Source organism: Triticum aestivum, chromosome 2B (genome assembly GCF_018294505.1).
Source record: "Triticum aestivum cultivar Chinese Spring chromosome 2B, IWGSC CS RefSeq v2.1, whole genome shotgun sequence".
NCBI lineage: Eukaryota > Viridiplantae > Streptophyta > Magnoliopsida > Poales > Poaceae > Triticum > Triticum aestivum.
In genome coordinates this window covers 65,207,541-65,220,113 of record NC_057798.1, presented here as the reverse complement: position 1 = coordinate 65,220,113, position 12,573 = coordinate 65,207,541, and the positions used below count along the sequence as shown (strand labels likewise).

General features: G+C 42.6%; 1 protein-coding gene and 1 pseudogene across 1 annotated transcript; both read left to right on the top strand.

Moving 5' to 3' along the window:
• Positions 1 to 296: 296 nt before the first annotated feature.
• On the top strand, positions 297 to 3,548 carry LOC100682451 (MLO-like protein 1). The gene is made up of 13 exons (XM_044465977.1): positions 297 to 469; positions 578 to 859; positions 1,004 to 1,120; positions 1,211 to 1,262; positions 1,386 to 1,477; positions 1,581 to 1,655; positions 1,763 to 1,851; positions 1,975 to 2,024; positions 2,194 to 2,234; positions 2,419 to 2,628; positions 2,799 to 2,866; positions 2,945 to 3,005; positions 3,217 to 3,548. The coding sequence occupies exons 1-13, from the start codon at positions 344 to 346 to the stop codon at positions 3,430 to 3,432; spliced, it is 1,479 nt and encodes a 492-aa protein (XP_044321912.1). The 5' UTR covers positions 297 to 343; the 3' UTR covers positions 3,433 to 3,548.
• Positions 3,549 to 6,383: 2,835 nt separating this feature from the next.
• Positions 6,384 to 10,353, top strand: LOC123040471 (probable metal-nicotianamine transporter YSL6; annotated as a pseudogene).
• Positions 10,354 to 12,573: the final 2,220 nt, after the last annotated feature.

The following is a 12,573-nucleotide window of genomic DNA, read 5'->3' as shown; positions in this document are numbered from 1 at the left end:
TGCAGCACAAAAATGAAAAATTGACCGCATGGGACATATGCCACCGGAATACTAGTAGTACTGGTATTTTTCGAGAAATGAATACTGCTAGTAGTATTTAGGAAGGTAGCACGTTGTTTCTTAGTACTATTTTCCTGTGTGTACATGTAGCTTGGAATAGTAATTCATGGCTCTGATCGTGCCAAGTCAATATTGTCATGCGTGATGACTGATGACCACCATGTAACCGAGTAGTTTCGTCCCTATCTATAAATTGATCAAGAACAGTCTTGCTTGCCACTTCATTCTTACGACAAGGGGCGTCGGTGTGGGCTTGATTCTTGACGAGTACGTTTGGGGCGCCATGGCCGGCGGTGGAGGGAAGGCCAAGCCGCTCGAGTACACGCCGACATGGATCGTGGCGTTGGTCTGCTCCGTCATGATCATCATCTCCCTGCTCTTCGAGCGCTTGCTCCACCGCCTAGGCAAGGTACGTGCTTGCGTGCGTCCATCATGAGACACACACAGCGAGCGAGACCAGGAAGCTGCATGCCGTATCTGTCCAGGCAATTGACCATCAGCTGACGCACGTTTGCAGAGGCTGATAAGGAGCCGTAAGAAGCCGCTGTACGAGGCCCTCCTGAAGGTGAAGGAGGAGCTGATGCTGCTGGGGTTCATCTCGCTGCTGCTCACCGTGTTCCAGGGTCCCATGGGGAAGGTGTGCGTCAGCCCGAGCGCCATGCTCCACCTGCAGCCCTGCAAGCCGCCGCCGCACGAGACGGACCACCTCGGCGACGCCGTGTTCACCGGCGTGCTGGGTGGGGCGAGGCGCCTCCTGGCTGGAGGAGCCTCCTCCTCCGACGAATACTGCCTCAAGAAGGTACTACATACTACAGCTCAACTGGCATGGGACGTGCATGATTTTGTCTGTGATGCTCTACTTTTCCTTCTTCTTTCGTCTTCGTCGATCTACTAGTGTTTTCCGTCTTTGACCCGTTCAACCTTGTTGGCATTTGGCATGCAGGACAAAGTTCCATTACTTTCATCTGACGCTATTCATCAATTGCACATATTTATCTTTGTGTTGGCGGTCACCCATTTCCTTCTCAGTGCTATTACAGTTCTTCTAGGAATGGCACAGGTACTAACTAAAACTCTGACAAGATGTTTGTTAGTAACGAGTAATTAGTCTATCATGATTTTTCTAATTACTATGTTAATTGTTGTGTAGACGAGAAATTGGCGACATTGGGAGACCAAGATCCAAGAAAATAATGGCAGTGGTATGTACTATGATGCAAATCATTTCCTAGTTCGGCTAACGATGACTTCACAAGTTTTCTTCAATTGTATGAAGTTGTGTTATGTGTTTTGCTTACGGGTGTTGGGTCCTAATTAACTTGCAGCACCTCAAATGATCAAGCATGTTCAAGAATTCAAATTTATTCAAGACCACTTCAAAGGTCATAGAAAACGGTCGAGGATATTTGGTTGGATGGTATACTTTCTTTTTTCTTGTGTTCTATAAGGATCAAAACATATATATTGCCTTATTTCTTTATTTTGCAATTGGGCTATAAGATAAGTCGTCGTATTTTTAGCGTTCCTTCTTCAAACAATTGTATGGATCGGTCACCGAGGAGGACTACACAACAATGAGACTTGGTTTCATCATGGTAATAAACCTACACTTTAATCGGTATATAGATGTCACATGTATGTTTTCCGTTATACACTATTAGTGGAAGAAACTTATATACATGTGCTTCATTCCTTTTCACAGAAACACTGTAAGGGAACACCAAAATTCAACTTTTATAGTTACATGATCAGGGCTTTGGAGGTTGACTTTAAGAAAGTCGTTGGTATTAGGTAAGTGCCCAATGCTACTATTACAAAATGTGTTACCTAATCTTTGTCTAAATCATTTGCTATGTCTATATCAATTGCGTATGGAGAAAATAGCAAATTGATATCCATGTTATGCTTATGTAGTTGGTACCTTTGGGCCATGTTGATGATATTCCTACTATTGAATGTTGAAGGTATGTATCACTGAATGTCAAAAGTTTTGATCCACTTATATAACTCTTATTTTGTGAAACTGTCACAAAATGATATTTATTTATTTACTTATTTTATTTTGGCTACCATCACTAAAAAATATATTTTATGTGAAAAGTAACCCCACTTCTTGTCTAACCGTTATTGTAGGGTGGTATGTCTACATTTGGATCACCTTGGTTCCATTCATTGTAAGTAAACATGATTTACTATCTATGCAAAAATACATGAAAGAAATTTCTACTAAATGTTTTAAGGACTAACTATTAGTTATATGCCTTCATATGACTTCTACAATGATCTTTCAAACTACGCAAGATGCAAAAGAAAAAAGGCAGAGTCATGACATTAACTTACTGTATTTGTGTTTGGCAGATGTTACTTATGGTAGGAAGTAAGATGGAGCACATCATAACGGAATTGGCTTATGAGGTTGCCCAGAAGCACACGGCTATTCGAGGGGATTTAGTAGTTTCTCCTTCAGATAACTTCTTTTGGTTCCACCGGCCTAAATTAGTTCTTCTGTTGATCCACATCGTGCTATTTCAGAATGCATTTGAAATTGCATTTTTCTTCTGGCTCTTGGTAAGAACAATAAGTGAGCTGGTTGTACAAAACCTAATTTAACTTGAAGTATTGGAGAGTATCATAAGAATCATGAAATTATATAGAATATAACATATGGATTTGCTAGTTTCAAATAGGAATCTAATGAATACAAGTAGAACTAACTCTTGCATTTATCAATGTTGCAGGTGACATATGGTTTTAAATCATGCATCATGGGGAAACCAGCATATGTTATTACTCGAGTTGTCATAAGGTACAATAGATATCACAGCAGCAGCAACATCATATTGAGACATCTTGAGAACATACTCATTACTTTTACTTATTTCAGTGTAATCTGCCAAGTCCTTTGTGGTTACAGCACCCTACCACTATACGCCGTCGTCTCCCATGTGAGTTCAATTCATAAAGTGAACAAATTGTAGTTTTGTTGTGACTTAATGATTTTTGACTTGAACTTTACCGATGAGTATCCATTCTTGATTAATACAAAGCTTGATTTCACAAATTGGCACCATTTTAAAGTCTTTTGTTGACATGATCAAACAAATATTTCTTATCTATCATTTTATTCTGATTTTTTCTCATCGTATATTGGTGTAGATGGGGAATTCCTTCAAGAAGACTATATTTGATGAAAATGTGACTGAAGGCCTTGTCAACTGGGCTGAAAAGGCTAGGAGAGGCACAAGAACCCCAAATAAAATTACTACAGATGCAAGTAGTTCACCAATTGATGAGGCAAATGGTGGCGCGGTTCAAATGACAAATACACGGGCAAACTCGTCGGTGGAGCAAGGCACCGCTAGGTTGATATAATCATGTACATTAGTTGCTAATACAAAGGGTCCTATAGCAACAATTTCGGCAAGTGTACAGATATATTTTTAGAGGGCACACATATCTTTTATAATGCTAGCTATTCATGTGTTCAAGATATCCCAACAAACCACTCACCTTCTCTATCCTTCCACCAACGGACTTTCTCTATGTGACTTGTCCGAAATTTCAAATCCACGCCTCTCCGCCAAACAAGCCACCACCATGGTGATTCCTAGAAAATATTGTATAGAATATCAAATACACGAGAAACCTCCATATGTGAAACATAAATTATATTAAATTTCACTGTTTTAATCACATTAACCTTGTAAAAATATGCATTTATATTTTTTTCGGAAAAACTTCCAATCTATTCATCTTCAATCATGGCAGTACAACGAATACCAAAAATAAAAATTACATCCAGATTCGTAGACCACCTAGCGACGACTACAAGCAACGAAGCGAGCCGAAGGCGCGCCACCGTCATCGCCCCTCCATCGCCGGAGCCGGGCACAACTTGTTGTAGTAGACAGTCGAGAAGTCGTCGTGCTAAGGCCCCATAGGACCAGCACCCCAGAACAGCAACCACCGCCGATGAAAAATAACGTAGATCGGAAGGATCCAAACCAAAGGCACACGAACGTAGACGAACAACGACGAGATCCGAGCAAATCCACCAAAGATAGATCTGCCGAAGCCACACCTCCACACGCCCACCAACGATGCTAGACGCACCGCCGGAACGGGGGCTAGGCGGGGAGACCTTTATTCCATCTTCAGGGAGCCGCCGCCTCTCGCCTTCCTGGGTAGGACACAAACCCTAACAAGATTGAAAAAAATGACTAAAAACGGAGCCCTCCCGCCGGCCTTGCCAGGATCCACCGCGCCTCTATGGCCTAGGGCCACCGGAGACGAGGCAGACCTGCGCCAGCGCCGGCGAGAGGCACGAATCCTAACTTTCTTTCTTGGAGGAGGAGGAGGAGCAGCAGGCTCAATAGGTGATGACAAAAAAATGCATTTATTGACTTTAGCATAATGCGCCAACACCGACAAACTTAATTACAATTGTTAGTAGGTCATTATGAGAACATATTCTAGCGAGATAACTCCAATGAAAAAAAAACAGTGAAAAGCGTGTTGCCAAACCCTAAAAGCCTCCACCGCGCCGTGAAACGCACCCTAAGCTTCTAGTCCATATAACGTAAAGTGAATTGCAAAAAACATCTACACTTCAGGCAAGGTTTGCAGGAATCATACATTTACGGAATTGTGCCAAATAGCACTAATTTTTTTCATAATTCTTTGCAAAAAACACTAGTTGGCGGCTTTGGCCGTTTTAATGATCATTATGACAAATGGGTCCCATAAATGATGACGTGGCGTAACTGTTGACAGTTGACGGTGTTAGACGGTAGATTTTTACAGATTTATGAAACAGTCCCTGTTCAAAATTGAAAAAAGCGATCAGCCCCACCTCCCACCCCGTTGCCTGTCTCGTCGTCAGGTTCTCGCGGCGGTGGCTGCTTCGACCCGTCCTTGCTCCCCGGCGGAGAGTCCGGCCCTGTACCAGCACCACCACCAGAAGCCCGACGACGTGGACGAGGTAGGCCGCAGACCACGTCATGGTGGTAAAGCAGGACGTCTCTGGTGCAGCAGCTGGCGCCGGAGGGCCAGTCGCGGCCAAGCTGCCACGGGAGCCGAACACGGGCGCGACGTGCGGGAGCAGTGGCGCCGCCGGCCTCGACGGGCGTGAGCAGCAGCCGGTGCCGGAGGGCCCGCCGCGGCCAAGCTGCCGCGGGAGCCGGACACGGGCACGACGGGCGTGAGCAGCAGCCGGCGCCGGAGGGCCAGCCACGGCCAAGCTGCCGCGGGAGCCGAACACGGGCGCGACTGGACCCCGGGCGGCGGCGGGGGCGCCCGGTCCGCCGGTGGCCATGGTACGTCCGCCTCCGCCTCCAGAGAGGAGAGACGTCCAACTAGTGTTTTTTGCAAAAAATTAGAGAGAAAAATTAATGGTTTTGGACACAATTTCGTAAATGTGTGGTTCCTGCAAACCTTGCCCGAAGTGTCGATGTTTTTTGCAATTCACTCTATAACGTATAAATGAACAAAAGGACAATCCTTTTTTCGTGGACATGTCTATTTATCTTTCTTTAGTTAAGCCAATAATTTCTGAAATGCTATGAAATGCACAATTTTCTATAGTATATTTCGACATCAAGCGATGACGTCTGACATAAGCATCAGCCCGAACGTTCAAACTGTGCGTATGCACAGCTAGCCCACCTAGCTACCTTGCTCGCATGATGGCATGGCCAAATCAAATACTACAACATTCACGTCCCTTCCTTCCTAAGAGAAAAATACTTAACCAATTCCTAATGCATGGCATGATCTGTGGTTAGCCTTACATCCAGCCCCACCGTATATAATCCTGGCGTACGGGTGGTTCCAGAGACTGTACATTCGTGGCCATCATTTGATACGGCCCCATCAGATGTAGTTAACGCTTAATGATGGCAATCAAATTTGCACGTAAGCGTAGAGATGTGTGGCCACCGTTACCTAGACAGCGAGTGGCCCGCAAAATGACCGTTACCCAGCATGATTCACGACGCCCTTCCAGTACCGAAGATAGTGACCGTGCTGGCCTTCTGGGTACGGTGTTCTCGCTGTAGACCCCACGTGGCTGCCTGGTAGCGGTGCACGTGTCTGAAACTATTGTATTCGTGTGCATGAACATGGTGAAGCCACCGTACGTTCTTCTGCACTGCAGCAGTAGTCGTGCTGCCCGTTAAATACTACTCCTCCCCGCCTATTCATTCATCCTCCTCCCCTTCACCTCGTCTGCCTCTCTTGGATCACCCCACGAGAATACGAAACTAAACCTAAAGGAATCTTGCGAGCACCAAAATTTCGAGTCCGAGTAGTAGCATCCTCGAGAGATGGGATCGGAGGCGGATGCGGCGGAGATGACCGGCCCCCTCCTTGCCGGCGCGCCATCGGCGGTGGAGGCGATGCCGCCGTGGTGGGAGCGGCTGACGGTGCGGGGTGTAGTGGTGAGCGCCATCCTTGGGGTGCTCTTCTGCCTCATCACGCACAAGCTCAACCTCACGGTGGGGATCATTCCTTCGCTCAACGTCGCCGCGGGCCTGCTCGCCTACTTCCTCGTGCGGACCTGGACCGAGGCGCTGAACATGTTTGGCGTCGTCTCCAAGCCCTTCACCAAGCAGGAGAACACCGTCATCCAGACCTGCATCGTCGCCTGCTACGGCCTCGCCACCAGCGGTATGTGCCCATATGTGGGGGAATTTAGTTGAGCATTTAGCTAGGTGACTATGGGATTGTTTGATTGGATTTGCTTTGATGCATAACTCAAAACAGTCATCATGTGTGGACTTTGCATTTAAGTGCCATGCTTCTTGGTATATTATTAAGAAAGTTATTAGCAGGTTGATTTTTACATTTAACTTTCTTACAAAATGCATATTTGATTTTGTTGTTTCTTGGGAATGAAAGAATTGGTCACAATCGGTAGGCTTCCCCCTTTTCACACAGTTCACATTATAAATCAATGTTTCCGTTGATGCAGGGGGTTTCGGATCGTATATGCTTGCAATGGATCAAAAAACTTATGAGCTTATCGGAACTGATTATCCTGGTAACAGGGCAGCAGATGTCAAGAATCCCTCGCTGAGTTGGATGATCGGCTTTATGTTTGTAGTTAGCTTCCTTGGTATTTTTATTCTCGTTGCCCTGCGCAAGGTAATCATCCACATCTTTGATGCGTGCATCTTTCATGTTTATCTGATTATATTTACACTTATTTTCTTTTTTCAATCAAATGTTTGCTAGGTTCAGTTTTGATGTTTGCTAGGTGATGGTGTTAAACTATAAGCTAACCTATCCTAGAGGAACCGCCACCGCTATGTTCATAAACAGCGTCCACACTGCTACCGGAGACGAGTTAGTGGAGTAAGAAACATATCAACATTAATCCTTAATTTCTTGCAAACTAAGTTAGCTATAGTTTCGAGGGATGATTATTGTTGACTCTGCGATGCTTCTTGTCTGGTGATGGCATGAATATGGATTTTATATCATAGAGTGATGCACAATTGCACATCTAGTAGTTTGTAAATGAGTAATCAAAATAGTGGTTTTTATTGACCTATGGTAGTTTCACTGCATTCAGGTAATCCAAGTTTACTATAGGTTCATCCCCGTCAATTTGAAGTATTTAAAGTACCATCTTCAAACGTTAGTGACTCTGAAGTTATTTAAACTTTGATGATCTTCCAGTGAAGTCGCACATTAGCCCTCTAACTATTATACAAGTCCACCGACTATTTGGACAAAAAATCTCATTTATCGACCAATTTTCATTATAAAACATTTATCGGCCAGTTAATTAGTATATATGTGGGAAAGAAAAATATTATTGGCAGTTCAACAACAATAAGGTCTTAATGATCTAATCAGCTTGCAATTAGTTTGTAATTAGTTGATGCTAGGAATTCTGTAATCTTATCCCACTACAAAATTGCTTATACTTTAGCGGGAGGGAGGGTAAACATCTACATTATGCACAGATGGTGGATCTTCTAATAGGTACGAAATAGCAAGTTTATATGTTTAATCTAAAAATGATGGTTTATCTATTTGTTTGCTTGGGATGACCTTGGATTCCTCTATATCGATTTCATTTTGACAACATATTCTTGGGTTACTGCATTTTGAGTTTTGGAGGTACTAACTTTAATTTTGTTCCCGCAGAAAACAAGTTAGTTGTCTTGGAAAGTATTTGAGCGGAAGTTTTCTTTGGCACTGCTTTAAATGGTTCTTCATTGGTGTTGGTGATTCTTGTGGCTTCGACAATTTCCCTTCTCTGGGCCTTGTAGCATTTAAGAACACGTAAGCTTGCCGCTAGTGTGTCTGTGATATTATTACAAAGTTCACATGTTAAAAGCAGATTCGTCTTGTTTTGAAATTGGAACAAAAAGTTGCCTTCCTTATCCTCTTTACGAGTTATTTTGGACATGTTGGGATTGAATCTAGTTATCCTTTAAGCTGGAATATTGTGTGCATTATATCTAAAAGCTTACAATTTCTACTTTTTATAGGTTTTATTTTGACTTCAGTCCAACCTATATTGGATGTGGTCTTATATGTCCACATATAGTTAACTGCTCTGCACTCCTTGGAGCCATCATATCCTGGGGATTTCTTTGGCCATATATATCCACAAAAGCTGGGGAGTGGTATCCAGCTAACCTTGGAAGCAACGACTTCAAAGGACTCTATGGGTACAAGGTACGGTGGCGAAAGATTCTAATTGTTCATACCATAATGAATTAATAGTCAGTTCCATACTGTCTCTTTCTTACAGCTTTTGTCAATTTGACTACAATGTTGTTAACCAACCGATCTAGAACCATATTATAAACCGGTCTAAGAAAAGGAACTAGATCATGAAACGTTATTTACAAGGCTTAACAAAAGCCTCCTGTTTTCCTCTATATTGACTAAACCCGGTACATCTGCAAGTTGTTGTTGTAAATATGCAAGTAATACTAATAACTCTTTTATATATTTCTTTTAGTGGGCTTAATTCGTGAGAACCATTAAATTGAGTTTCAGAATATATAGATGGCTCATCTAGGTCACTAACTTCCAAAATTATTCTATGTTCACTTAACGATCAGCATTGCCAACATTATCTTTACAAAAAACTAAGTTGTGTCTGCACCCTTCCAGGTTTTCATATCTGTATCCTTGATACTTGGCGATGGTGTTTATAACCTCATCAAAATCATTTATGCTTCCATCAAGAAAATAATGAAAGCACACGCAGAGCAAGGAAGACTTCCCCTTGTTTGGGTTCAAGATGGTAATGCCATTTTATTATTGTACCCAGTTGACCTAACAACATATCATGTCTTTTGGCTCTCATCTTGTTTCCCTTTTATTATTGCAGATGATAATATTTCCAAATTATGAGTAGATGAAAAGCTTTTAAATGAGGTCTTTCTAAAAGACAGTATCCCTTCGTGGTTGGCAGGATCTTGTTATGTGGGCCTTGCAGCAATTTCAACTGCAATTGTACCAATGATGTTCCCACAACTCAAGTGGTACCTTGTCCTCACTGCTTATGTTTTTGCTCCTCTACTTGCCTTCTGCAACTCATATGGCACTGGCCTAATAGACTGGAACCTTGCATCAACATATGGAAAGATTGGTGTTTTCATTTTTGCCTCATGGGTTGGCAGACATGGTGGTGTGATCGCCGACTTAGCAGCTTGTGGTGTTATGATGCCCATAGTATCAACAGCTGGTGATCTCATGCATGACTTCAAGACTAGCTACCTGACACTCTCTTCGCCAAACTCCATGTTTGTGTCACAGATGATTGGGACTTCCCTTGGATGCGTCATTGCTCCTCTAACCTTTTGGATTTACTGGACATCCTTTGATGTTGGCAATCCTGATGGCATATTCAAAGCTCCATATGCCATCATCTTCCGTGAGATGTCAATCATGGGTGTCGAAGGATACTCGGTGTTGCCGCAACATTGCCTTGCAATATGCTCTTTCTTCTTCTTTGCAGCCATAGCAATCAAGCTCATGCAGGATGTCACCCCAAATAGTGTGTCCAAATTCATCCCACTACAGATGGCCATGGCTGTTCCATTCTACATTGGGGCAAATTTTGCGATCGACATGTTTGTTGGGACTGTCATCTTGTTTGTCTGGGAGAGGGTGAACCGTAAGGAGTCAGAGGAGTTTGTGGGTGCGGTTGCTTCAGGTTTGATCTGCGGTGATGGCATCTGGAGTGTTCCTTCTACCATATTGTCCATCATGAGGATTGACCCACCGATGTGCATGTATTTCAAGCCTTCTTTAACCTATGGCTGAAAGTAGAGGAACTTTTTTAGTTTTATGTGATAGTACCACAACACACTCGTGTAAAGTAGACCATGGTAATACAACAATACCTATGTTCATTTTGTTTGTGTCTTCTTTGTTATTCTTTGTTAGAGTATCATGGCATATCCGACTATTATTGAAACTCGATAATACCCCTCACATTGTTGTGGAAACCTTGTTAAAAGAAATGCATAATATATACTAAAAATAACTAAAATCGATGCACAAGAAAATGTAAGACGGTACTAATGATGCAAAAGCGACTCTCCAACATGTTGCAATCAAAGTGCGTTCATAGGAATGAGTGTATGTGCGTATATGTGAGCATATGCGATTGTACCGTGTTAAAAAATAGGAGCATTATATAATACATGATTGGTCATTCTTCAGTGTCATGGTTAGGACAATTCCTAATGGATTCTTTATTCTCTGTCAAACAAGCACCAGTGACTCGCGATGTTCATGTCTAAAACCAATCATGTTAGCACACAGCTGCATAGCTTTGGCAGATGGAAAATATTTAGGCATGAATAAATTGCAATGGCCTTCCCAAAGAGTATGGTGTCTTTAGGTAAGGGAAGCAACCGTTTTTCCATTCCTCCTATAAATGAAAAAGGAAATAGGCGTAATTTTTCCATGGCAGACTCAACATCCTTAATGGGCATCATATCATATATTTCTGCAGAAGTATGTAGATGCATATATGGCTGAACCACCGAATAGGTTCTCTTGGACCAGATTAAGCAAGTGCAGAAATTCAATTTGGCTTCTTTTTCAAATGTCAAAAAAATTGAGACAATTTTTTTGCTATCTTTGTCATATACAAATACTACCTCTAAATTTTGAGGCAAAAAGGTTAAGCATTTTGGCCTGCGCAAAAAAAAATCTAAGACCAAATGTCACCCGAATTTGTTTTTTCACCGGCGAAACACCGCTGCTCTGTTCCGCATGAAAATTGTCAAGCATGCTTGCGACACCAACACAATCATCTACAAATTTTTCAGAATTTTTTGAAAACATTTACTTTTTTTGAGGGTACTGTTCACCCGGGAGCATGTGCTCCCGGAGCCAAAACGTCGTTCCCAAGCAAGTGTGGATTAATCTCATTTTATTCGGCTACAACGTAGATTGAGTTATAGGTGCACGCAGTTACTCATCATTGGGAGTAGCAAACTCTCCAAGCTTCTTGTTGATGTCTCCCATGTTTTTGGTATCTTTCATTGACTACAAAAGTACACTAAAGGAACAACAAAGGAAATAAAACAAAAAATGGAGGTAAATAACATGTAACTCTAGTAACCTTACCATAGAAGCGCATAATTCCCGACAATAGTGCCAGAAAAAGGGTTGATTAGCTCAATCCAGTTTGGATTATAGTACATGGGATTAATTATGTTCATTAGTTGTGTCTTGGTTTAATCAGTGTAATTCTTTTTTTAAAACAATACAGACGCATGCGCTCATATATACGCGCATACACTCATCTCTATGAACACACAAACACACCATACCCCTATGAGCCATCTTGAGATGGACAAAGTCACCAAAGAAGCCTCATAGTCGACGGGAACGTCTCCTCCGAAAATACTGAAATAAATCCATGAATAAATGCAAGCACCAAGGCTTGAACCCTGATGGGCTGGGATACCACTGTCGACCTAACCGTCCAAGCACAGGTTGATTCTCGAGCAATCCTTTTTTCATGGATGTGTCAACTTATCTTTGTTTAGTTGTTCTCATTATTGAGAAAAATCCTCTGAAAAGCTATGAAACACAATTTTCTATACGTTCATTTTGACATCAAACGATGACATGTGACATGAAGCATCAGCCAAACGGTCAAACTGGCGTGCGTATGCACGTCCCACCTACCTTGCTCGCATCGATGGCATGACCAAATCAAATCAAATACTACAACATGCACGTTCCTCCCTTTTCCTTTCTATAGTATACAAGAGAAAAATTAACCCCTAATGCATATCATGATCTGTGGTTACCATTGCATCCAGCCCCACAGTATATAATCCAGGCGTAGGGATGGTTGGGGAGGCCGTACATTCGTGGCCGCCATTAGACACGGCCCCAGCAGATATTGTTAACGCTTAATCATCGGGCACACGCAATCAAATTAGCACGTAAGCGGTAGAAATGTGTGGCCACCGTTACCTAGACAACGAGTGGCCGGATAGCTAGCACTACCCGCGTGTT

What these genes read in the sequence shown, in the direction of transcription:
- LOC100682451 (XM_044465977.1), top strand. Translation starts at nt 344, where the DNA reads ATGGCCGGCGGTGGAGGGAAGGCCAAGCCGCTCGAGTACACGCCGACA. An exon ending in CGAGGATATTTGGTTGGATG is followed by an intron (nt 1,478 to 1,580) that starts GTATACTTTCTT and finishes TCGTATTTTTAG; the next exon opens with CGTTCCTTCTTCAAACAATT. An exon ending in TCACCTTGGTTCCATTCATT is followed by an intron (nt 2,235 to 2,418) that starts GTAAGTAAACAT and finishes TGTGTTTGGCAG; the next exon opens with ATGTTACTTATGGTAGGAAG.